The sequence below is a fragment of the Martes martes genome, assembly GCF_963455335.1.
Source record: "Martes martes genome assembly, chromosome: 1".
Lineage (NCBI taxonomy): Eukaryota > Metazoa > Chordata > Mammalia > Carnivora > Mustelidae > Martes > Martes martes.
The window spans coordinates 194770973-194797042 of record NC_137888.1 but is presented as its reverse complement, the minus strand read 5'-3'; the positions used below and the strand labels follow the sequence as shown (position 1 = coordinate 194797042).

Below are 26070 nucleotides of genomic sequence, written 5' to 3'. Positions count from 1 at the left end.
TTAATTTCTGGGTCTATTTCAGTTTGGGGTTCCTCTCTTAGTTCTTTGGAAATCCCGGGTTGCTTGCTTATTCTCTTTGTTGGCATATGTACAGTTTTCAGTTCCACTAAGGTCTTAGACATGCTGTCCCTCCTCTGTCCTGCCAGGAGAAAGGAGCACTATTGAATCGCCATGAAATCTTGCGTTTTTCAGCCCTCAAAACATCAATCACCAAATGTATCTCAGGTGTTCCCTCCTCTGGGTCCTCTGCCACCTGGGCCTAATGCCAGCCAAGGAGGGTGCCTCGGAGACCTGTGTGCATCCTGGGGCTGTGGGTGGGCTCCTGGGGAGGGGTCTGACAGGCAGGGCCCACGGAGGGGGTCAGAAGAGGCACACGGTTGGGCCGCTTGGGCTGAGTGGGGGGCAGGGCTCAGCGGGTCCTTCTGTTCTCCAGGTTGCTGTATAAAGCCATCGACTCGAACGGAGAGAATGTCGGCCCCGTCTACAACTACCGCGTGGAGATCTCCATCTTCTTCATCATCTACATCATCATCGTGGCTTTCTTCATGATGAACATCTTTGTGGGCTTCGTCATCGTCACATTTCAGGAGCAGGGAGAGAAAGAGTATAAGAACTGTGAGCTGGACAAAAATCAGGTTAAAGTCACACACTGTTTGGGCTTCTGTCCCTTGAGCAAGAGAGGAGCGGCTTGTCTTTGGCCAGCTTCCTCCATGCCCAGAGAAGGGCGTGCGCCTGCTCTCTGTCCTGGGGCTCAGATCCTGTTCACAGCACCCTCTCGGCCAGTTTGAGTCCCTGCTGGGAAGAGTGAGCTTTCCAGATACAGATGAGACCCTGTCATTGTGAAATCTACCGGACCCTGCAGATGAGAAGTCACAGATCGCTTAGGCCACCTGCAGATGAGAAGTCACAGATCGCTTAGGCCACCTTCTGTGGGTGTGTCCCGTTAGTGATAGCTCAGAATCAGGAAGTACCTACTGCCCCTCCCACAGTCCTACAGGGGATCCTGTCTGATCTCCTCAATCTCAGCACTACTGACATTTTAGGCCAGATAATTCTCTGTTGTGGTTTTATAGTATGTTTAGTAGGATCCCTTGCCCTCTACCCCCTCGATTTCAGTAGCAACCCACCACCCCAGGTTTTGACAACTGAAGGACCTCTCCAGACGTTGCCTAATGTCCGCTGCTTGAGAACCATTGACTCGGGAAGAAATAACCTATCCCACTGCAGGGAGAGTTACTAACATTACACCTGGGCCCAGGATTGTACTGGGGTCACTCTCATTATCTGCTGTCTTGTTTGAACCAGTCTAATAGCAGCAGGGCCTTTGGCTCTGATTGCATGAAGATCTAGATTGAGGGCATCCCGGAGTGGCTGTTAGAGGTCCCTTCCAGCCCTGAAAGATGGAGAGTCTGCTCTGGGACCTCCCCCAGGCCCTGGTTTGGTAGTACCTCTGTTTGATGATGACGTGAGGAGTGGGGATCATCTGCTAGCCCAGGCTTCCTGTGTGGAAGTGGCTGTGGTGAGGCGGTGTGTCTGGGGCCACAGCTGTGCCCACTGGGGCGGTGAGGATAGGGCCAACTAGGTTCGTAGGAAGGTGTTGCTTTGATTTGTCAGGGCACCCCTTCAGATCCCATCAGTGATGGTCAGCGGGAAGCCTGGCTCGGCTCTTCATCAGCACCCCCCCCACCTCCCAGCCCCTGGAAGAATCTCAAGACAAGGCCCAGGCCAGCCAGAGAGCAGAGCTAGAGCTGGACCTCTTGAGGTCCAGAACAGGTTCGAACTGGGGGTCCCTAGACTCAGTATGCGAGGTCACAGCAGGGCTAGATCCTGGACAGAGGGAGGCTGTCTAAAGAAAGAAGCCAGGATCAAAGCAGGCGACTGGGTGGAGTAGGTCTGGGTCTAGGAGCAAGTGGGGCCATCGGCTGAGCCAAAGGGGCTGGAGGTTCCCTGCAAAGGCAGACCAGCCTCCGTCCCAGAGTGAGTGGGAAGGACAGTGCTCTGGCCATCATTGCTACCACAAGCTCTGAGTCTCAGAAGGTCCCAGGGAGACACACAGCTGGTTCACCATTAGACACGTATGGTTACTACAGTCTGGCTCCCAAGAGGTGTGTCTTGTGGATCGAGTCTTGGGGAGTGAGCCCAGCCCCTTGCGCTCTGGAGGGGTTTTTGTGCCTCTTTTTCGCTGGCTTCCTTTCCTCAAGGTGGCCCTGGGCAGAACTGCAGGCATAATACAACACTGGTGTAGAGGAAAGTCAGGGAAGAGGCCGGAGTCAGGCCTCACTCCTCTGCTTCTGCCTGCAGGGCCCCAGGCAAGGCGCTTCCCAGTCTGGACGTCTGTTTTAATAAGGAAAATGGAGGCACACTGGGTTCTCCTCTTACCCACCCCCCAGGCTGCTGTGAGGAACCGAGGAGGTGGCCGAGCTAGGGTCCTGCGGCCAATGACATGGGGTGGTGCCCGTGGGGGGTGTTGTCATGGTTCTCCCCAGTCCACAGTCCCTCGCGGTGGGAGTGCGTCCGCCCTCACTGAGCCACCGAGACCGGCGTCCTCCTCCCGTGGATGTGCTCAGGACCCTCCTTGCTCTTTTCTGCCCGTTGCAGCGTCAGTGTGTCGAATACGCCTTGAAGGCACGTCCCTTGCGGAGATACATCCCCAAAAACCCCTACCAGTACAAGTTCTGGTACGTGGTGAACTCCTCGCCTTTCGAATACATGATGTTTGTCCTCATCATGCTCAACACACTCTGCTTGGCCATGCAGGTAAAAATGGGGACAGCCGCGGGGGTCACGTCTGGGCCTTCTGCGCAGCCCCCTGCCCCCAGTTCTGAGGGCCGAGTGCCGCCCCCTCACATGAGAGTGGGTTTGATTTTCTGATGAGTCTGGGCTGTAGTCTGGCCAGAGCCCCCTTCTGGCTAACGATTCTCACGGTAGGCATTTAAGATGGCTCTTTTGTTTTAAGAGACTGTCTATACCGCACGACCATAGGTGACATTCCCATGGAGCCCGAGTCTGGCATTCAGTTCTATCAGTACTTCCTGTGGGCCCCTGAAGCCAGGGAGCATTTAAGGACTAAAGCTGGTTCTGTGTGGAGTGGGGCAGAAAGGTGTTGCAATCCTGCCTTTACTCCTTACCAGCTGGGCCATCTTGGCAAGGCAGTTTAAGTCCCCTGAGCCTTGCTTTCTTCACTGACAAAATGGGAGATCTCTCATACCTAGTCTGAGGCCAGGTTTGCGCTGGATGACTCACACCAGGCACTTGGCGCTGGGTCCAACCGAGAGTGAACACCCAGTGTTGAAAATCAAAACATAAGCCATGTTCCTGTCTGCAAGGAGCTCTTAGAATAGTTAGAATGGTGGTGGAGAATCTTCCAGCTCATGGAGTAGAGTTTAGCCTGTATTATAGCTACCTCTCGGCACCCTGGGGCCGAGGGATGTGACTCCTTTCAGTTAGCCAATTTGGTATTAACAGTGAGCATTTCCAGTAGTTATGCTGTGAAGTTGATACTGCCCTAGGACAGAAGCAAAGGCCAAGGTCCAGATCCACTTCCTGCACTGACTTTAAGAACTTAAGTAAATCAAACCAGCTCCCAGTGCTGTCTGGAAAATGGATCTAAAAGCCACCAGGAATACATTCTCTGGCATGTTTTTTAAATTAAGTCTTTATGAATGAGCAGGAAAAAGTGTGAGGTCAAGATGTTACTGCCTTCTATTGAACAAAGTGGACCTACATGGCATCAGATTTATCCCCAACCAAATCCTGTCTTTAGTCATAGGCATTTGGGTGGGTTCTGCCTTGTGCCTAGGTCAAGGCCCTGAATAGAACCCCTGCTGGGAGGAAGGGTGGGAATCCCTTCATCCTGAGCAGAGGAAATGGATGTCTTTCCCCTTCATCTTCCAATCATCCTCATTCGTCAAGGCCCCCCTGTGCTTTGTGGTGAGTTGACCATGTGCCGTTGGAACCAGTGGAGGTTGCCTCCATGTCCAAGCAGAGGGTGGATGCCTGCAGGCAGCAGGGGGCTGGGGAGCCTCCTTTCGTGAGGCCGGCTGGGCCAGGCCCCTGAGAACCATGCCTCTGCCTTCACCCACAGCACTACGAGCAGTCCAAGATGTTCAACGACGCCATGGACATCCTGAACATGGTCTTCACGGGGGTGTTCACCGTCGAGATGGTTTTGAAAGTCATCGCATTTAAACCTAAGGTGAGTCTCTGAACCCACTTCTCAAAGGCTGTTGCTGAATCACCCCAGAGAAGCACAGGCTTCCTGTCCCTCTTGTGTTACTGAGGGACGCTGAACTGTTCTGGCCAATAACTAGGTTATCACCTGAGAACATTCAAATCTGATTAGAACATCTGAGTACATATGGGAAAACAAAACTACAGAGCAAAACCTCATGAAAAGAATTCTGAGAAAAAGGTGGGAGGGGCAGAATTGGGAATTTGTAGAATGGAGATGGGTTTGAAGCTGGGTTTTCTCTCTCTAGAAGAGCTCATCATGCTGTCTCAGGGAAACTGGCCTCGTTGCTCGAGCACTAGAGAAACTGCTTTAACAGAACCCATCAGAAAGAATTCAGCCTTGATTTGACTCAGGTTTCCAGGAGAAAGACCTTGGTTTTATTTGTCCTTGGTCTACAGCTTCTTTTTCACCTTTTCTGGAAAGTTCTACCGGTTGGAGAGCTCTTACCGTTTATTTGACTTAGAGTAATGTCACTTGAGTTTAAGACAAAACGAGACATGAAATTGTTAAACGCTGTTGGATTAGTCAACATATCATGTCGCTTTTGGGAGGAAGCGGACCCTGCCCCATGGCTGTCAGTGTCTTTGGTCAAAGAGGCTGACGGAACGGTGCTGAAGAGTGCACCCAGCTCTGGATCCAAACCCATACTCCCCACTTGCTAATGCGAGTGGGCTCTTTCATGGCTCTGTGCTGCGTTTTCCTCCCCCGTAAAACGAGGACACTACCAGTCCTGTTTCACAAGGCGGGTGGGAGGGGTGAGGAATCACTATCTGTGCCATGCTTAGAAGAGTGCCAGCACGCAGTGACATGCTGCGGACACATCCGTACTGTTACTGTGACCGCCACCACCATCATCATCAAGTCCCGATGTCCCCTCGTTCTAAAACTGTAGACGGAGCAGCAAATCCGGGCTGAGCTGGGGGACATTGGACCCTTGGCTTCTTTGCTAGCAAAGCTCCCAAACTCTCAGTTTGTGTAAGTGACAGAATCTGGGGACCTGGTTGCTGGTTCGTCTATAAGGCATTTTGGGCCTAAAACGCTGGTTTTACTGAGAGTCGGATTATGAGAGGATGGTTTCGCATACTCTGAATTTCCTTGGAATTCTAATCCGAAGCTGTTCCTTTCTTTGATTTGAATTAATTTTTATGCAATCTTTATCAGATCTTTGTGGACCAAAAAGAAAGGACACTTGTAAGTGATCACTTGGGGTGATTGCAGTGGGGTCAAATTTGGCAACTTATGCATGGCCAGATGTTAACTTACTGTGACTTGTCCATATCTACATACATAAACATCTCCTCCTTTTCCAAATCCATATTAATTTCCTTTGAGATTTTTGGTTTGCTTCCCTGTCACCTTTACTTCTCTGAACTATCTTTGTCTGGATTGATGAAAAAGGTTGTCCAGTAAGAACATCAAAAGGACTTGAGAGAGACAACACGGAACCCACCCACGGAACGTTTCCATATCCTCTTGCCGTGTCTTCCCTTGCCTGGTGGTTAAGCTCCGAAATGTTTCAGAGCTTGCTCTGGGCTGAAGAGAAGGCACACTTGCCCATGGCATGTGTGCGTGAGAGGGCGTGTGTGTCTGTGTGCGAACGCGCACCCACTAGCAGGCCAGTGCACCCGAGAGCTCATGCGCCCTTCTGCCCAGTAAACCGCTGCTGTCAGACCGGGGAGGAGGGTTTGGTGGCATGTGATCAGACTGGTGATATCAGGAGGGAAATGAGTAGCTAATTTTTAATCAGTACTGATTAATCAGAGTTTTAAAATGAGTGATTTCCGCTAGAAATTGTGCCGCTTTGTTGTTTTGCCTAGCAAGATATTTCCGCAACATGAAACAGCAAACAGCAGTAGGAGCATCTCTGTGCACGAGCAGGAGGGTCTCTGCATTCACCGAAGCCAGGATAGGCAGATTTTATGTTGAGGAGGGGGAGAGAATCCGTTCACCAAGAAACCGAGCCCTTCTTAAAATGCTTCCCAACTTGTCCTTGTTTTTCTCTTCTGGGTTGACAAAGCAAGCCCAGGGCAGTAGGGTTTCACCAAGAAGCTGGTGAGACCCCTTCCTCTCTCATCAGCAGTCGGGTTGAGGAGCAAGGTTGTAGAGGCTGCCAAGGGGAGAATCTTCCAGGAGATGGCCGCATGGGAACCCTAGCCCATGGGTCTCATCTCAGGAAAGCCTTTGGCTCTGTGAGGAGTTTGTTTAGGGCCCTTTGGGACAGTGTTATCCATAGGGAGGGGCACACCTTCTAGGAAAGCTCACCAGCATCTGTCAGGAGAGATGGGTTGCGGCTCTTCTGGGATTCAGATACAGAAAGTCAAGTCGGAGAAAATTCTTCCTGATGGAGAAGGCACTGTGAGGAGGGTGAGCTAAAAGAAGTCGGGAAACCTGACCATGGGGACTTCTGTATTCAAGAACCTGCCAGAGACATAGGGCTTCCCAAGAGCACACACCTTTAGGGAGAAGTCATTTGAGCACTCGGCAGGTCAGGTCATCCCACCTCCGTAAGCAGGGAGGGCTGAGGTGGAGAGGCCCAGGCAGGAAACCCAGAGCTGGGGAGCTGGCTGCTCCCTGCGTGGGAAGAGCTGTTCTGAGCATTGGTTCTAGGTAAGAGTGCAAGGTGGTGAGGGAAGCCAGGAGGCCATTGAGTGAATTCTCTCTGCTCCCCAAGGGAAAGCCCACCATCTGGCATTGACCTTGTACACTCTGGATTGTGCTTTTGACTTGGAGGTGACTGTGCCATCCTAGGCTTTTAAAAGGGAGGTCCTAACTGAAGTAAGATAAGCCCACTTCCCTGGCCTTTCTCTCTGGTACTCCCAGGGGAAGCCACTGGACTTCTCCGATGAATTCTCTTGCTCCAAGGAGGGAAACTGAAGAAGAGCCTTCTCGAAAGTACTGGCTCTTGCAGGAATAAAGAGCACTCCCAGTTACCTAAGACTCCCTCTTTCTCTTTGTCCATCTGTCTTTGTCCAGCATGTACCCGAGGCCAGGTTAGCTGCCTTGGCTGTGGGCTTTTCCCCAAAGAGCCACACTTTGTTCCCAGGTCTGCATTTTGATCTTGGCTCTACCTCAAAAATGGCTAATTTATACTCCTGACCGCCTGGGCTTGGGAGAAGTCAAGGGTAGTTGGGTTTGGGAGAAGAGGAGAGTATTTCAGTGCCCTTCTCCTCCTCCAGTGCAGAGTTGCTGCACAGTGGACACTGGCATTGGTGCCACCAGCCTCCTGGGATGGCATTCCCTGTCCCAGGGACCCTGGTAGGAATACGGGCTCTTGACAGAGTATTAACAATCTTTTTGGAGGATACCCTCCATTTCCTAGAAAGAACATTTGATAGTCGTTACAGTTTTTCAGTGACCACATCTATTTTAAGTGACTCATTTTAATGCCGAATAATACTTGAGACCGAATATTCTTCTCCTTAGCTAGAACGTTGCTCCAGACCTTGTGGGCTCAGCCCGTGCCTTCGATGTCACAGTTTCTCGGGGTGCTCTCCTGGTCCCCTTCTCCCCTGGTAAATGCCTACAGGCCCGGAGCTTCGCCAGCCATCCCTGTCATCCAGACCTCTCTTGCCCTTCCTTTCCCTGGCCTGCTGAATCTCCCCTCTTCCCTTCCCCAGCTCAGACCCTCTCTGCTCATCTAACACAACAAAACTCTGGTACAGCCACCTGTTGCCTGAGGGGAAAAAACAAAAAGAAACAAATGAGGAACAACAACAACAACAAAAAATAAATGAGAATTTTCTTAGTCTCGTGTTCAAAGTCCTCTACCAAACCTTGGCCCATTTGAACTTCTGCCTTGTTTCTTAGTTGCTTCCCCACTAATTCCTTCTACGCTCCCCACCCCCAGCTGTTAACAAGCCAAGCCTTTCCCTGGCACGTGCTCCTGTATCTGGAAGCCCTTTTTTTTTTTGCCTTACTATCGCCCGAGGCCCATCTAAAATGCGGGATCCTCTGTGACATCCTCCCCACCAGCTCAGCCAAAATCTGTTCTTCCCTTCCCCTGCGTGTCCACCGGAGGCTTGCTGGGTGATGTCCTGATCAGTACTTCTCTAGATCTCCCCGTTAATGGCTGAGTGGCTGTTTGAGGTCACAGGCTGGGTCTCCTGTGTCCCACACAATGCCTGCTCCGTGCTAGCCACTCAGTAAGGATGGGTGGGATGAAGAAAGGCGTAAATGGATGAGTCTAGAGGTGCAGCCTCTTGCCATGAGACGGTACGTAGCATATTTTCTGTCACAGGACATTTGATCGGAGTAGAGTGGCCAAACACGAATGCTTTCCTGTAAGCCCCCACTTGACCTCTGGAAAGTCTTGTGCTAGTTAAAAAGCTGTCAGTTATGGTGTCTCCTGAAATCTGGTTCCGTGGGTCATCTCTTGGGTCCAGCACTGCCTAAATAGTCCCCGGCAGAAATTTGAGTGATCTGGCTGCCATGGTAAATCACAAAAGTGGGTGATTTGTGTGGGCTCCTTCAGATCTGCAGATGAAAGAGACTCCAGGAAGCAAAAGAACCCAGACTTGGGCTGCTTCTCTGGCCTCTGTTCTGCACACGTCACCCCCGATGCATGTGCCACGCCTGTGTGCTATAGCCCGGCTGGGGTTCCAGCTCTGCTCCCAGGAGCCCACTGTCAGGAGTGACATGGACACTGACAGACTATCAGAGTTCTTGGAAATCTTGTAAGTTCCTGGCCCTAATGGCCACATGAGTCTGCTTTATGATTTAAAATTTCCAAGTCAGACATATTTCTGAAAAATGAAGATTATTGCGTGTAGCAGACTTGCTTGGTGTTTCCAAGCCAGTAGGACGGGACAAAAAATAAAAGCTGACTCTGGCTGAGTGCTAGGGACTGCTGGTTCCGCTTGAGGGTCCTAGCCTGGGCATTCAGCTGCAGGAGATCCTATCATTTTTGGCCAAGAGGAGAGGGCATAGGGATGGGTGCTCTGTGAGAAGCCTTTGTCTCGTCTTCTGGTTACCCAGGCACTGTGGTGGCTTTGGTGGGAAAGGGGCGGGGGACTGAGTCGTGCTCATTCGACAATGATTTGATTACATAGGAGGCTACTAAACAGAGAATCAGATGTGGGGAGAAAGAGAGCCTGGCATTTTCTGCCTCTGTCGGCCCCATGGCACAGCCACCTTGTCTGAGCCTGTGATTCCAGTCCCCTGCATCAGCCTGAGCCCCCCGTTGCTTGGATTAGGGCTACGTACCTTCAGTACAGAAGTCCTCTAGGACTGGGGAACAATTTGCGAGTGTGAGGGATCTTCTGAAGAGAGTTGACAAGACTGTCAAAAATGTTCCAGGACCCTAAATGAGAAGCCTCTCTTGATTTCATGTACCACAGTGGACCAGGATGGGCCAGCTGGCGGATAGTGTGTAGGCCAATGGGAATGATGCTGTGGTAAGTCCTGATAATTCTGGAAAAGCAGGGAGGAGCTGTTCAGGACTAAAGTCCAAAGTAGGTGCGCAGGGGGCATCCTTGGCCTCGGGGGAACAGCCTACTGTAGTGGGAGGAGCAGCACGTGGGGTACAGCTGTGGGCAGGGGCTGGTCCTATGCCCGGACAGGAAAGGAGGAGAAACTTGGAGTCTTCAGCTGCTCTGCATACCCCTGAGGTCTGATTGTTACTGGTGCCCAGCTGTCTCAGTGAGGCATCAGCCCCTCTGTAGGGGAGATGGGAACGATCGCCATGCTCTCCTTTGGAGATGCTGTTAAACCCAGGAAGGGAAGGACAGCCTCTGGCCCTCAGAGTAGCCTGTGGCAAGGCTGCTGGTCAAATGCCTGTTTGTTACCTATTCACACAATGTAAATAAGGGACCCTGCCACCCCCACTACTGTGCTCAGCACTTGACCCAACTGACTTTTGTGTTAGGAGGCCTTCTCTGTGAAGGAAGCAATGTACTCCTTTGGGTGCAGGCACAAGCTCTTTGTGTCCTGGCCGGCCAGTGTGACCAGCACGTTCAGTGGCACTAGGCTAGCCCTCAGAGCGCTGGCCTTGCCCCAGTCTGCCAGCCAGGAATCACGAAGCGTTGGAAAGAAAAGCTGGAAGGTGCAAAACATAGTGTTCATCAAGATTTGTCCCATTAGACTTGTGTACACAGGTCGGCAGGGTTGGTACGGGCAGGCTCCCTTTGTTTACTTGTTGGACGCCTGAGATGAGGGGTCTGGGAGGATGGCAGTCAGTGAGACAACGTGTGACAGAGAAGGGGAGAGGAGAGAAGTGAGGAGTGGGTGAGAGGTCATGGCAGGTTGGGTGGGAAAATCTTACATTATCTAAGATGAAATTTTTAAAAGTCCAAACCATCAATTAGTGTCACAGCTCCCCCATAATTGTACCTGGAGTGATCAACAGGAACTAGAACAAAAAACAGCCCTCCTCCAGTTATTAGGAGTGCACACTTTCTATGGTGTCATCAAAGGCTGGGGCTCCACAGTGGCTTTCTTGGGGCCTGCATGTGATCACAAGTTCATGGGACCTGACACTTCAAAGTACCTTCTCCTCTGGGTTTCTTCATCCTCACTAAGTATACCCAGTTGTAACCATGCTTGGCCCCTTTTTATAGATTTCAGACCTAGATATTTTTTAAAAATTTCCAAAACGTGTCCCAACTTTTTGAAAAGACTATTAATTTTCAGACAGAGTTGTTGACCTTGCAACCAAAAGCCTCTATGTGTAGTGCCCACCCCCACACTTCTGACCAAGGGTTTCCAGGGGGTGTCAGAAGAGAGCAGGCATGAATTTAGCACCTACTGTGCTGAGCCTACAAGAGAGCATATGTAAAATGTATGCCACATAGATATACACAGATTGATAAGTCATGGTCATAGGGACGTCTTGCCTCCATGCTTGTTGCAAGATAGGATGATCTGAATGATCGTAGAATGATAGGTCAGTGAAAGAAAGAGGCATTGCAGTGTGTGGAGCAATGGGCTCAAGGCTCTGGAGGTAGATGGTGGGGCTAGTGGAGGAGGAGACAGAAGAGTCAGCATGGTACTTATCCTCAGAGGGCTTTCAGTGGGTTAAACCTACAAAGACCCTAAATTCCGTGATGAGGACATATAAGAAGCAGAGCAGGGGTCAGGGGGATCTGAAAAGGTCCCTTCAAGGAGCTGGCATTTGGTCTGACCTTGAAGGAGGAAGTGGATTTGGGCAAACCGAGTGGGGGTGGGGAGGTGGGGATTGCCTGGCAGCAGAAGGGGGAAGAACCTGCTGGTGGTTCTGAGGGATGACAAGGAGTCGTGCTAGCCTGGAGGGTGGAAAGAGAAGGGAGGAGAGCTGGGGTACAAGGATTCTCTCATGGCCAGTGGGAGCCTTAGCGCATCATCACTCTTGACTGCTCTTTTCCTTTTTAAGACATGTGTGGGCTCCCTGCACAGCCCCCTTCCCCGCAGACCAGAGTGAAATCCCCCCACCCCCACACCACAGCTCTGTGCCCTGGACTGCGTGCCTCACTGTGCCCTTGTCCCAGGGAGGCCAAGAGCTCTGTAAAGACAGAGCACACCTTTCATCATCCTTGCACTGGTGAGGAGCAGGAGGTACTGGTTTGGTGTAAGAGCACAGAAAGAACGTGCGAAATGCCCGGTCACAGTGCTCTGTAATTGGGAGAAGAGAGAAACTGTGGAAGGAGCAGAGGGAGGGCCTGCTGACCCTTCTATGTAAGGGTAGTCAACTTAGAAGGGTCGCACACCCTCCTGAGGGTTTGAAGTTGTGGCCCTAGCTGCAAGGGCAGGGTTTTCAGAGGGCTCTCTGCCCTGCTAAAAAACTGCTTGGTCTGGGCCCGCGGGTCTGTGCTGTGCAGGCACGCGCGCGCTTGTGCGCATGCGTGCGCTCTGCCTGCATGCGTGTGCGTGCGTCCTGCGTGCGTGCGTGTGCGTGCGTGCGCGCCCTCTCTCACACATGCCGGTGCCCCCCAGCCTGTGTCCCTTCCCGCCAGCGGCCGGTACCCGTGGCTTCCCTTCGGCCGTCCCACCCCACCTGGTTGCCATGGGTACAGCGGGGCCTCCGCTATGTCCCCGTGGGACCCGTGTGGCGTTTTCGTTCCTACGTGCTCATCAACGTCTGCCCCCCTGCCTGCTCTGTCCAGGGGTATTTTAGTGACGCCTGGAACACGTTTGACTCCCTCATCGTAATCGGCAGCATTATAGACGTGGCCCTCAGCGAAGCCGACGTGAGTATGCGCCCGCCGTGGCCGCCCGCCTCGTGTCCTCTCTCTTGTCTGCACATTCCGCTCCCCCCCGCCCCGCACTGGCATCACCTGGACAAGTCACAGGCCCCAACCTCACTCGATCTAAAACCAGGCATTTCCTCCCGAGAGCTGCGGACCAGAGGCTTGTGAGGGTAGAGCTTGACCCCAGGCCTTTGCAGACACAGAGCACCTTCCGGAGGGCTGGCTCAGGCCGCGTTCCCCGAGTGGCTGGTAGGCAGGGCGAGACAGGTGTCTGCAGTTGTTTTGACTTGCTGTGTCAGCAGCGACACCCAAAGGGACGAACCTATAACATCTTTGTTTTAGGGTGATTTTTTTTTTTTTTTCAAGTAGCCGGGTGGCATAATGCTAGAATGTTCTCTTTTTATAACACTGTCCTTTTCTTCTTTTTTCCTGTTGTGCTTCCTCTCCTCTGTGGCTTCTGAATGCTTGCCCTAACAGCACTATTTCACTGATGCATGGAACACTTTTGATGCCTTAATTGTTGTTGGTAGCGTCGTTGATATTGCTATAACTGAAGTGAATGTAAGTAGCAAACTTTGTGTCCTGTGACGTGATTGTTTTTGTTAAGTCTGATGCTCAGGAGCCTAGAAACCTTATCCGTGGGTCTCTCTACACCAGAAATTCGGGCACACCTTTGTTTTGGAAAGACGAAGAACGTTTTATAGCCTCCCTTCCCCCGCCCCATACCCTGTCCCTGAAAAAGAGTGGAGAGGGAAATTGGGAAATTTAGAGTGACAATTTTGGAACCAAACATGATTTTAGAAAGAAGTTCTTAGGAACGCATGAAGGGCTGGGAGTGAACTTCCGTGATCATGTGAACATTATCACTCACTAATTGGGTGACCTCGGCCGGGCACCTGACTGCTCTGTGCCTCAGTTTATCCAGCTGCCAAATGGAGTTCATAATGTGTGCCCTGGTACCCACGATGGTTCTGTGAAGGCACAGGGGGAAGCTTCACAGCCACTCCATGAACACGTGGCTGCTGCCGCTGCTGTCCTCACCTTTATTGTGTGCACCTCCGCGTCTGACTAGTGACACCAGGGAGTACCCCGTGTCCTGGCTCCCTGAACAATGGTGATCTCATGGACCCGGGGAAGGAGGCCTGAGTGCGTATGAGGAGAGGGTGTCATTCCCCTCTGTTGCACTTAATCGAACCCTTTGATAAGGAAACAAGTGCAGTGGCAGTGTGGCAGGTGGAGTGACCCCCCCCCAACCTTCCAGAAGCATCCTAAGGACCCTCCTTCAAAATTAAGAGGCTCAGGAAAGGGGAGCACCGCCCCCTGCCAACAGTTCTTAGATCTAACCCAGGCCTGAACTGGAAGGGCCTAAGGCAGGCAGAAATGGCTCTGCTCACCTGGTCTGTCCCACTTCGTCAGCAAGTCTTAGTGGGTGTCCTGTGTGTGTGCCCCAGTTGTGTAGAGCCCATGGCGGGGATGAATGGAGCATGGGGTGGGGCTGCTGTGTGGTGTTGGCTTTCTGCTCCGTGTGGCCAGCCCCGCCCTCCTCCCCCACCCCTGGCTGGGAAGGGGCCTCCTCGCTCTGCCTGGCTGACGTCTGCAGGATTGTACAGCCCATCCTGGTGTCCAGACAGCCTATATCAAATAAGGATGGTGCAGTGTCTCTTTATGCCACTGCTCTGGGGCCAAGCTAAGCCTAAAAACCTGAGAGTTCTGGTCCTGGTTCAAAATTGATTTGTTGGACCCAGGCCTCAGTTCCCCCATGGACCAGCTGGGGCAAATGATATCTGCCCTTCCTGCTTCATAGGTATGTCAGGGGGATAAACTGATGCAGATATTTGTGAAAATACTTGCTACAAAACTTAAAGTATTAGGGAGATACCAGGCTATTATCCAAGCGTAGATTTTCCATGTACTAACAAGTGAAGTGGACTGTAAGACCTATCCACGAGAGTGTGATGTATGCCTCACAACACCCCAGTCCATGCCATAACAAAGTGGTGTTTTCCTTGACCCCAGGGGCCATATCCCCCAACCTCTGTGAGCCCCAGTGTAGGTAAATTCCACTTTATGTGAAATATTCCATAACTCACTTACAAAATTGTTATTCATAATGTGTAAATTATGCATGGTTATAAAACAATTTAATGCTAATGTCAGAACGGCAGGACCCTAACTGGGCTGTCATGGGCTCTCTCCTGAGTTTATGACCAGACATCTGCCTGCTTAACCATCTCCCGATGTAAAGCAGTTAAAAACTTCATCAAAGTCTACTTACATGAAAATTCTGGCACAGACCCTTGTGTAAGTCAGAGATGGTCTATAATGGAAATGAAAATAGAATAAACTGTACTTTCAGTAGGTCTCCCTGGAGTGCTCCGTGCTGAACGGGATGTGCAGGCAGTGGGCATAAATGTTGGGTTTCTGGGTACCAGGATGTGGCCAAGGTTTGTTCACTGAGCCAACAAGCCAGCTCTCCAATGCCTCATCTCCCCCTCCCCATTGGCTGGCGGGGTGTGGTGCTAGTGCCCTCAGGTTGACAGCATGTACCCAGCTTTCTGGCTGCCCCTCCATATGCTGGGGGCAGGAGCACACCATGCCCATCCTCTGTGGCCCCCGCCTTGCTCAGCAGTGTCTCTCTCAGACGTATCATTCTTCATGTGTCAGGGGTAGCTTCAGTGGTACAAAAACCCACACTGAACTTTCTAGTTAGCATTTGACTTTGGGGTGTCTGCACAAAACAGGCTTTCTTTGGGCCCATTTCTAGCACTCAGTCAGACTTTCAAAATCACATGAGTGACCATTCTCATACCATTTTCTAGTGAGTGACTTTTTCCCTGGTCAGATATAGCCCGAGACAAAAGCTTCTTCAGCTGGTGGCAAAACCAGCTGTCCGCCCCAGGCCAGTAGAACCCCTTGGGAGGTCTCAGCAGTTCTGGGCTGGGCCACAGTAGAGAGCAAATGCTCAAAGCTGCCTTCTCATTTATTTAGTCTTTTAACACATGTGTCCTGGGCATGTACAGTTTGTCAGTTATGAGCACAAAGATAAGAGAGACTGGGTGTCCCTAATGTCTGATGGTATAACTGTTAATGGTGGAGCTGTTAATTCCTCTAGGCCCCTCTCCCACACATGCCAGGTTCCCCAGAGGAGCAACATACATCCTATCCCTGGGCTGGCCTTACCCCCTCCTGGGTCAGCTCAGCTTGAACATCCTTTGTCCATGTTGGCTGTTTTTAGCTGCGATAAGTCATCATTTTTTGCAGTATTTAACTTGCTGTGCTCTCTCCCCCAACCTCTGTTGATCTTTCTTTTCTGTTGCCTAATTGATTTTCATGTTGGTTTTATTTTTAGAAAATTGTAGCGGCAAGTATATATAAACATATATACGGTGATGTCGTTGTTAAAGCAAAAGCACTTTAAAGACTGTGTACCTGTTTGTGGTTTCCCCACCTTTGGTTTTCACTGAGTTTCACAGGGTGTGTTGTCTATGGGTCGTGGTCATCTAAATTGTTTCCCAGCCCCTGGGTCTCAGTCTCCACCTGGGGTCTGGGCCAGGGCCATCTTGGCCAGTCACGTTTGCCAGCATCATCTTCAAAAATAATTGATCTGGCCTGCAAATGAGAAATCTAGCTTGCGTTTGTACTGTTTGCAAAAACATTTTGGATGGCCCTTTCTGTTGTCCTGCTTGATGCCCTCTTAGCCCCCTCCTGCTGCCCCAGCCCATGTACCTCCCGCATCCCTTGCTCTGACAATGGTTTGATGGCTCTCATGGATTTGCCTTTTCCCATCTGGTCATAACATCATCAAGCTGTTAAAATGTCAGATGGTGACTGGCAGGCTCGTCTTTGCTCACCCTCGGATGCCTATTGGTTCCTCGAATGGTAAAATGACCCAGCACCCCACTCTCCCTAACCTGGGGAGTGGCTGTTGCCAGCACTGCGTCCTTTCCCACTCTCATTATTGCTGGAGAGGCCAAATGCTTTCGCAGAAGCCATGACTACCTTGTTCTTATTTGCGGAAGAGCATGTGAAAAGTTAGCAAGGAGCTCCCTCTCAGGGACCAGTAATGGTCTCTGACCTGGTGACCGACAGCTGTACTCAGCTTCTGGTTGTTCACCCCTCTTTTCCAGGTGCCAGCCCTTTTCTGGGGACCAGGTCACTGATTTCTGGACACAGGCTCAGCATTCCCATATATAAAAGCCCTCCTTCCCAGAAGTGTTACGTGCCAGCTCAGATGTAGCTGGAAGGGGCTCTCCCCCACCCCCACCCCACCCCCAAAAAGCCGGTTCTCCAGGATGCTTTGAGTTAACTCGTTTGCTTCCTTTCTGGAGTGGAAAACCACATCATCTATTAATACAGCAAGTGTAGACTGGTGTCTTTGGTTGCACTTGGGAAGCTCGGGGATCGTTTGGCTCCTATATTTGCTGGGGGCTAACCCAAAATCTGCATCTCAAGAGCCTTCCTGAGAACCCTGTGAGAAGGGGCTGGAGGGGACATCAGGTGCACCCCCGAGATCTAAGGAGACTTCTGGACCCAGGCATACAGTTTGGCCTCCTGGGGCTGAGGTCCTTCTCCCTGTGGGGTTCCCAGCTGAAGACAGTGGCCCTCAGGGTCAGAAGGAGCTGCTGAGAGCCTCCAGCCCAAGCCCAGAGATGGCGCTGGAATCCCCTCTACTGAGGACTGACCACACAGCCCTGCTGGCTCTCTTTGGAAAACTACCCGGGGAGTGAACCCTTTCCCACTCCCAGCCTCTGAGGGCATTCTGTCATTCATCCCAGAATCACATAGGGCATCAACTCACCCATGTTCCAACCATAGCCTCCAAAGCCTGCTGTGTTTCCAAGCCTCCTCCATCCTCTGTGGGCAGGATGGAGATGCAGTCACCCTGTTTGCATCATCTTGGTACTGAGCCCTCATCAGCTCCAAAAGAGCCCACTGCTCAGCTGTAACAGCTTGAGTGGGCTTTTCTAGGGGCTCCCCTCTGTATGACTCATGCAGACTAAAAGGAATTTGTTGACGTAAGTGACCATCTGAAGATGTGCCCAGCTTTACCCTGGCTTAGGACTGTAGTTCCCTATTCGAGCAGCACCTTAGAATCACCTGGGAGCTTTTAAAACTACCAACGCTCTGGCACACCCCAGTCCAAGGAGATAAGAATCCTTGGCGTGGGAACTGGGCAACAGATTCTGCAAAAGAGCCAGCCACGGGCAGTTGGAATGTGCAGCCCAGGGTAAGAGCTGGCCTACCCTTTGCATCTGGCTGTCATCTGTTGTTTGGGCAAAGCCATCTTTAGGGTCCTCCCAACTTGTAAGATATTTTGGCAACTTGCACTGCCCCCCAGTGCTGCCAGCAACATCCTGCCTGCAGCAGTGCTCCCTGCCCAGCATGGTGCCAAGGGAAGAAGGAGTTGTCACAGGCTGCACTGGGTGTGCACGTGGCTTGGTGTGCTGTTTGTTCTGTCCTTCCTTTCTGCATGTTGTGCTGACATGTCCCTCCACAAATGCTGTCTCGTTCTTTTCATTTTTTTTCTTAAGAATATCCAGGGTTTCAAGTTCATAGTCCAAAATGTGTCATACTTCAAAGGTATCAGTTGGAAAAGAGACGTGCACTTCAAATGTCAGTTTGGCCACCGACTTTCCCACATCACGTGGGAGGGGGAGAGGTCCATCAGACTTGCAATGGAATGGGGAGGACAAACAGAAGGGGCTGGGGCCAGATTGTAGCCAGAGAGTATCTTCCCTGACCAACAGCCCTCTTATCCTTGCAGGTCTAACACACAAGTTACAGACATCTCAACAGTATCACTGTAGAGTGCTCTGTCTTAGGCACACCCTGGCCCCCTTGAACAGAGGTAGGCAGAGGCATGCACGCACACACCCTCACATACTCCCACACCCTCCCACTCCAGCTGCATAGGTGAGATCCAAAAGCCTCATGCACACAGCCTTAGGGAGATTGGGAGACAGAAGTTTGGTGAACTAATTCTTTCATTTGTTAAAGTCATAAGTTAAAACCATCATCTGCCCCTTTAAGATGTTCTTTGTCTTGAGGTGAGAGAAAAGAAGAGGAAAATAAAAGATGGTGATCAGGGCTTGGACCATGCCATTGGAGGGTTCACCTTCTCAGCATCCTGGATGAATCAGGGACCCCTCTGAAACCCTGTCAGAACCTATTAGTTCTGGGTTTGTCATCACATTGCTAATTTCATTTCTGATAGGATGTGCCGCCAACTGCTTATTTTCCATGAATTTTATGTTTGGTCTCAGGAGGCAGCTCTTAACGAGAGTGAGAATTCGGAACGGAGCCCTTACTTTCCATGTATCCCCAGGGAGGAGAACCACTCAGATCTGTGTGCACATCTGTGCGTGTGCATACATCCCTTAGCTGTGCAGACACACCGTGCAGTAGGTTCCCTGGAAACCCTGGAGACCACGCAGCAGTCCCAGGCCCCCAACCAGAGGAGGCTCATTCCTCTGTCGGTTACCAGGTAGACCAGCTACTTCAGTGGAGGGGACCCTCCTAAAGGGAACAGAGAGGCCGTCACTCCTTGTCTCTTGTTCAGCCCTTACTGTTTTATTAGAGCTTGCTTATAACCTCTCTCCAATCTCTTCAACACTGAGCGTCTACGAAGTGCCAGGCTGCCTGCTGGGCACTGAGGGAAGCAAGGTCCCCGCCTGAAGGGGAGGCATGTGCCCACAGGGTGATGAGCACTGTGGTTCAGCCCCCTGCGGCCTGAGCTCTAGGTGCCCAGCCAGACCCCAGGTGAGGTGGAAGTGCAGAAACTCAGGTCAAGCTAGTCCTCAGCTACCACTTCCCAAGAGTGATACAGGGCTGAGCGCTGTCTCCTCTGACATTGCGCTAGGCTATAGGCTGGGTGTTGAAGGCTTCTGCGGGGAAACCAGCCCCTCTCTCACTCCCACTGACTTGGTTTGCCCACCTCCTCAGCAGCCCTGCCCAGGTATGTGGCTCAGGAGGCACGTGCGGTGTAGGCCAGTGTCAGTCTATTTGCTCTGTTTGGTAGACTCCTCCTGTTCATCAGGGTTCTGAGTGGCTTGCTGCAGCGCAGTTAGTGTCCTGGACCCACAGTCCTGCCTCAGCAGAGAACTAGCCTGCCCATGAGAAGCCGGGTCCCTCTCTGAGTGTCTGTCTTTGGAGACAGCTGAGGTCTTGCAGCCTTCTCTTTTACTGGATGCCTGCCAACCTCAGAACATAATGTTCTGGGATGTGAATTAGAAAGTAATGTATCTGAGTCTATGTCAAAGCCCTTGACTGAGCCCATCCTCAAATCCAGGTTCAGACACAGCCCCTGGCATTTTCTCAGGGTGGGAACAGCCGTGTTGTCCTAAGACACCAAGCAGAAGTTTTTAAAAAGTGGGGAGGGGCCCATCCTTCTGAACCACTGCTTCCTTTCCATTCATTAATACATTGTCAATCTTTGATTTCTTAAAGCCAACTGAAAGTGAAAATGTCCCTGTCCCAACTGCCACACCCGGGGTAAGATCAGTGACGAGTCCCCCGGGGCTGGGCCTTTTCCTTGACCATGCTGAGTTTCCCACTAGTGTTTCTGTATTCTCCATGGTTGTCCTTCCAAAATGGTGTCTGCGGTGGTTTGCATTCATCATCAGTGTCCAGTACTCTCGACCAGCCCAGCGTTCTCTTAACACACTCGACCATGTGGACATGCATGTGCTGTGTGGATGCAGTTTCCCAAGCCCTGTGTTGTTAGCATGTAACTCTTCCTTTCACATCATGCTTTCCAAGGTGAAAAGGCCCTAGAAACACATCTTCCGTTCTTATCTCTGTCACCTTTGTTTGCATCTGTTGCTGTTTTTCTGAAAGTGTTGCATGTTCTACTTTGCATTGGGTTTGACCTCTCCATGATAACCCTTCAGAACTCTGAAGAGAGCAATAGAATCTCCATCACCTTTTTCCGTCTTTTCCGAGTGATGCGGTTGGTGAAGCTTCTCAGCAGGGGGGAAGGCATCCGGACGTTGCTGTGGACTTTTATAAAGTCCTTTCAGGTAAGAGCCAGGCCAGGGACTTTTCTGTTGCTCTTAAAGATCACATGTAAGCCAGCGAGTGTCCTCTGATGTGGAGGATCCTGACTCCCTTCTGCATGGCCACTGTGACCCTCTAGGTCAATAGAGGATGTGGAACACGTGGCCCAGCCATACTCAGTGAATCAGACAGGATTACTTGCATAAAGGAAACAGAAGGCAGTTAAGGACCCACAGTTAAGGAGAGGTGTAATGTTTTTAAGATGAATAGATATGGGGAGTCTCCAAGCCCCTCAGTCCTCTCTGGAATGCCCAGTGGTAGAGGATGACGTCTCAGAAAGGGAAGGTCCCAGCAGACCTCCCATAAACTGAACAGCTTCTTGCCAGGACATCTCGTCCTCCTAAGGCTGCCACAGTCCTATCTGTTGGCTGGTCTGGATCTGAATCAGAGACCACTCCACCTGAGCCAGCACACCATCCCCAATCTCTGCATTACCCAGGACCTGGAAAGATCATAGCACTGAGGACATTTGGGCATAAGCCAGGCCTTACTTGTTATTTGTGACTCTCTAGGCTGGTGCAGCCTGGTTCTGGTCTGTTTCTGAACCAGGACTGACCCAGCTTCTCCTTTAACTTTTAGTACCCCACCCCAGATATTCTAGTCTTCCAGACTGAATTAACTGGAGATGGAGTACAGATTCTTGTTTAAAATATTCATCTGTGTAAGAGAATTGTAGCTATGTATAAACATTAGAAAGTGAATCATGAATCTTTGTGACTTTTCAATTTTGAATAAACACATTGACAAGTGAAGCTATCCAAAGACACGTAAAGAAAAAGTTTAAGCTAAGCCCACCACCACTGAGGTAACTGGTGTTAACATCCCGGGGAGCGTTTTTCTGATTGGGTAAGATTTTTCTCCTTGGGTAAATTAGAAAGGGATGGCATCTGGGGAAGAGGGTAGATCCAGAAACTCAAAGAGGGGAAATCACAGATCTTGGCAGGGAACCTGAGGTTGTAGGAAGAACTGGGGATGCAGCTCTGGGGGAGAGTGAACAGGGCCTCACGTGAGCCTTGGTCTCGGAAAGGAGTCAAATCCCAGACATTTGTTATTAATATAAAGTACCAACATTTTTGAGTGAACTGCTATAAAAATAGATTCATGCAATAATGTTATACTTACTTTTAAGGAAATTATTAAGCTTTTTCTTTTTAAAAGTTTGGCCACTGTGGAAAAATTCATTGCACAAAGTGGTAGTTCACAAAAACTGAGAAACAGTACCAACAGAATTCTTAAAGATTCAGTAATCTAGGAAGAAAAATGCGTATAGGTATGGTGAGGAAAGCCTGGAACTAACCCTGTGGGGTCCTGATCACTGGTCAGCCATCAGGATGGTGCTGCTACACTGGGCTGGGCAAGCAGCCCCAGATCCAGAGCTGGCACACAGTGGGAAGGTTTTTGGCCACTGGCTTTCTGATGACCTTTTGTGGATAAGGGAAAGTAGATGCTTTAACCATGTGTGTTTGGCATTAAGTTCAACAACGGTGAGGGAGGTGTACCATGTGCACAGACATTTTCTGTCATAGGACGTGTTGTAGAAAAGTAGTTGAGGAACAGGGATGAGGGGACCAGGGGTCTGACCCCACACATACAGCTGTATTTAATGTTCTTAAGGAGAGCCCAGGTTTGGCAACCGCCCAGCCAGCTCCCTTTCTTTTTCCTGACCCAACCCCCAATTCCTGTCCTTTCAGAAAGTGTGCATTTTAAAAAATGCTGCAACAGCAGCCAGAAAGTGGTTCTTCCCCTTGGCCCCAGTAATTTCACTCCCAAGACCTCGCCTTATGCAGACATGGGTGGTTTTGCACAAAGATATTTCTTTTCAGTGTGACCTACAATAGCCCTGCCCCCACCCCAGACATGCCCACGAAAGAAAGTGGAGGAGATCTGAATATCCAGTGTTCTGGAATGGTTTGGTCAATTATGATAATTTAACAGAGGAATCCAATGATGCATATGAACATTGTTATGAGGGCAATATGTCTGCCTTGACACTTTTTGTTTAGGGTCAGCGTATACTATTAATGATGGTGGAAAACATATTCTGCCCATAGCTTCGTAACACTAGGGAGTATGTGCATGCCTGGTATACTCAGGACTAAAGTTAGTATGCTGGCCGGGGTTTAAAAAGTCCTTCTTCAAATAAATGAAACAAGATGGGATCACGAGGGAGACAAACCATAAGAGACTCTTATTCTCGCAAAACAAACTGAGGGTTGCCGGGGCAAAGGTGGGTAGGGAGAGGGTGATTGGGTTATGGACATTGGGGAAGGTATGTGCTATGGTGAGTGCTGTGAAGTGTGTAAACCTGGCGATTCACAGAACTGTACCCCTGGGGCTAATAATACGTTATATGTTAATAAAAAAATAAAATATATAAAAAAAAGTCCTCCCTCACCGTCGATGTCCTTTCAACATAACCCAAAAAAGAGAAGCCCATGGCCCTGTGTTGTCTTCATTCTACACCTGAGCAGTCAGTGTGGGGGCGGGGGGAGAGGTGGGCACTGAGCCAACTGCTTCCTTCTTCCAGGCACTGCCCTATGTCGCCCTCCTCATAGCCATGCTGTTCTTCATCTACGCGGTGATTGGCATGCAGGTGAGCACTAGTCACTTTCCCCCTGTGCCCCCTTTGCTGGGTAGCCCCAAATCTGTGGCAAGATGTGCCTTGGCCAGGGAGAATGGAAAGCCAGGGTCCTGATTTTCCAGGCAAGCATCTGTGCCTGGGGCAGCCAGGCTCAGAAGAGCCAGGAGAGGTTGGGACATGCCACGGACGGCTGGGTTTAGTGGTACTCCTCACCCCCAATCTGGGCCTTGGGAAGATCAACTGATGGAGAATACCCACAGTTGGTTTCAGCAACAGGAAATATGATACTGAGAGAAGCTGTAATTGTTCTAGTTTCTGTACTGATGTTACTAAGAATATATTTAATGATACAGAAGTCTGTTGATAGCCTGGAAAATTATGTTTTATCACCGCCAGCTGAGATTCCTCCTTGAAACCACCTGCTCCCAGATGGCGGGGGCTGCACTGGGGTCATTATTTGGGATGGGTAGCACCCTTTCAAAAAAGAAGCACGAAGCCGGCCCTTCTGTGACAATGGCTAAGGGGCTACAGGATTCTTCCCTGCTTCTCCAGGGTGTGGAAAGGGATTGGGGCTTCATTCACTGCTGAGCCCTCACGGGATAGGCACAACCTTCAGGAGGAGTGGGAGGTGGAGAGTGGCTTGCTGGACCTCTGGGGGTGGGGGGTCTCTCTGCTACCTGCTCTGCTGTTTGGGATGCTGTCTTTCAGATAAGGGGGGATGCGAGTGTCAAAGAGGTGGGGTGATGCCAGAGCCAAAGGCGTGGCAGCGCTAAATTATTTGAAGGCGTAGTAACATTTGCAGTTCGCTAGGGATCTATTTGGGAGCTAGGAACTTGAGCCCCTGTAATTCAGCGTGGGATGCCGTGTGCCCCAAATGGCCTTTTATGACCTGATTATTCTTCTACAAAACAAGAGCTGTCATGGAGACCTGCAAGCTGCCCCGCACACGCCACCACCAGTTTGCTCAGGAGGCTTTGCCAGGTTCTTCTAAAATGGCCTGCTCTTCTACAAGTCCCACCGCTAACTTCCCCCCGCCCTTCCAGGAAAGGCCTCTCTCCTTTCTGTGGCTCACTGGCCCCCACTCTTGTCTGCAGCCTGATCTTTTGTCTTTGCACACTCCTGTTCTTTTCATTTCCTGGGGCTCCTGGGCCATGTCCCGTCTGCACCTTTGCAGGCAGTGCTTCCTCTGCCCAAACACCTTACCCTCCTGCTCACCTGACTAGCTTCCACTGTGCCTTCAGTTCTGGGCCTAAATGTCACTCCTCCAGAGGCCTCTCCTGACCCCAGCCCCTGGCTGCAGATCCGTTCTGTGCTTCCATGTCCAGCTGGATCATGCCAGCTCTCAGCAGGAGGGGCTGTCTGTCTGGTTGCCTGGTAAGAACTCCCTGAGGTGAGAATGCGCCTGACTTGGGCACTGTGCTCCCGGCGGTTAGCCTGGGTCCCGCCCCATGTTTGCCGAGCACCCCGAGAAAGCCCTCCTGGCTGTTGATCAAGCTTGTGTTAGTTCTAAATTCACATGTGAATGTTTCGTGGAGAGTGCTTTGGAAGGGAGGAGGTATTATTATTATTATTTGTGGTTTTTTGTTTTTTGTTTTTTACAAAATCTTTATTTCCTTAATAATTTCTCCACCTAGATGTTTGGGAAGGTTGCTATGAGAGATAACAACCAGATCAACAGGAACAACAATTTCCAGACATTTCCCCAGGCGGTGCTGCTGCTCTTCAGGTGACTGAGTCCCACAAGGGCACATCTCTCTCTGGCTCTGGGCTCCAGAGTGACTCAGGACACGTGCTCTGTTATAGCACTGCAGCCCCTCCTGGTCGATGGTGGTGGCTTGTTGTGTTTTTGTATTCTTGAACGGAGACCATAGCCTTTCAGTCAGAAGAATTTCACTGGAAACTACTATGGTCATTCAGACTGGCCGTCTTAAGGGTCATCCCTGTGGAAGCTAGTAGGTCTACTAAGGTCACGAGGAAAATGGTCAGATACACACTTATACATGGGAGCATGCACTTGAACACACCCAAGAACATGGAAATTTAGCAGGAACAGAAAGGCCTTTGCGCAGCCAACGGGGAACATCCAAGATGCACAGTTTCAGATTTTATAGGATTGTTAACTAGCTTTGTAAACAAAATGCCTTGAAGTGAGAGGACTTTCTAGAAATTATGCAGGTAATTTCTAATGAGTTTCGTGATTAAATAGTGAGTCATTTACAATTTGGTAGTTTTCAGTTCTTTGCTTTCAAGCAGATTGGGGATCTAATCAAGTTGTCGAGTGTTAGGTCATGAAAAAATTATTCAAGATTGTGACATGAACATTGAAAGAAGACACAAAAAAAACACATCCATTTATATGGAAAGAATTGATGTGCTTGAATCAAATGATTTCTTTAAATCAAAGGGAGCTGTAACAGGGTGGGCCTCCACTCAGAGAAGTTGCATATGAAAATAAGTAGGAATTTCAATTTAGGAATTTTCACTGATTCATACTGGCTTTTCCCCCAAATCACTTAGGTTTTGCTCTAATTACAAATTTTGTTATTTAAAAAAAAATTCATAAATATGTCATGAAGGTCTAAGCTTCAAATCACTCCTTAGTCTACTAAAGCCCTTCCTCTTCTTAACCTAAACAAGGTGTGCCACAGGTGAAGCTTGGCAGGAGATCATGCTGGCCTGCCTCCCCGGGAAGCTCTGTGACCCTGAGTCGGACTACAACCCTGGAGAGGAGTACACATGTGGGAGCAACTTTGCCATTGTTTATTTCATCAGTTTTTACATGCTCTGCGCGTTTCTGGTAGGTGATCATGACAATGCTCTTTCTCAACTGACAGATGCTTGTGTAGTGTTTGGGATTCAGACCATGGGTGTTGCCCTGTCGAACTACTGTGGGGTATCATATGTTGATGTGCACTCTAGACTTCATTTGGTGGTGGAAGGTTTTTCTCCAACAGGTGTGTATTACTAGCACCTTTGTTGTGAACAGGGGTTTGAGGCTCACTAACAGGCTTGGGACAGTCACCACCCCAGCTTCTCAGGGCTGC

The 26070-nt window shown here is 50.3% G+C and overlaps 1 protein-coding gene across 5 annotated transcripts in view; it reads left to right on the top strand.

Annotated features, from left to right (window-relative positions):
- Positions 1–26070, top strand: part of CACNA1D (calcium voltage-gated channel subunit alpha1 D) — a gene marked incomplete at its 5' end in the record, with an annotated part of 425478 nt that overhangs the window by 366663 nt on the left and 32745 nt on the right. For 3 of the 5 annotated variants that reach the window (XM_080805951.1, XM_080805954.1, XM_080805955.1), the window contains 8 exons: positions 434–635; positions 2599–2757; positions 4085–4195; positions 12307–12390; positions 20280–20408; positions 22973–23038; positions 24661–24752; positions 25664–25823. In XM_080805951.1, coding sequence (XP_080662077.1) covers positions 434–635; positions 2599–2757; positions 4085–4195; positions 12307–12390; positions 20280–20408; positions 22973–23038; positions 24661–24752; positions 25664–25823 — 1003 coding nt within the window. Of the gene's footprint in view, positions 1–433; positions 636–2598; positions 2758–4084; positions 4196–12306; positions 12391–19836; positions 19882–20279; positions 20409–22972; positions 23039–24660; positions 24753–25663; positions 25824–26070 lie in introns of all 5 variants that reach the window. The other 2 variants (XM_080805952.1, XM_080805953.1) reach the window with 1 other exon arrangement.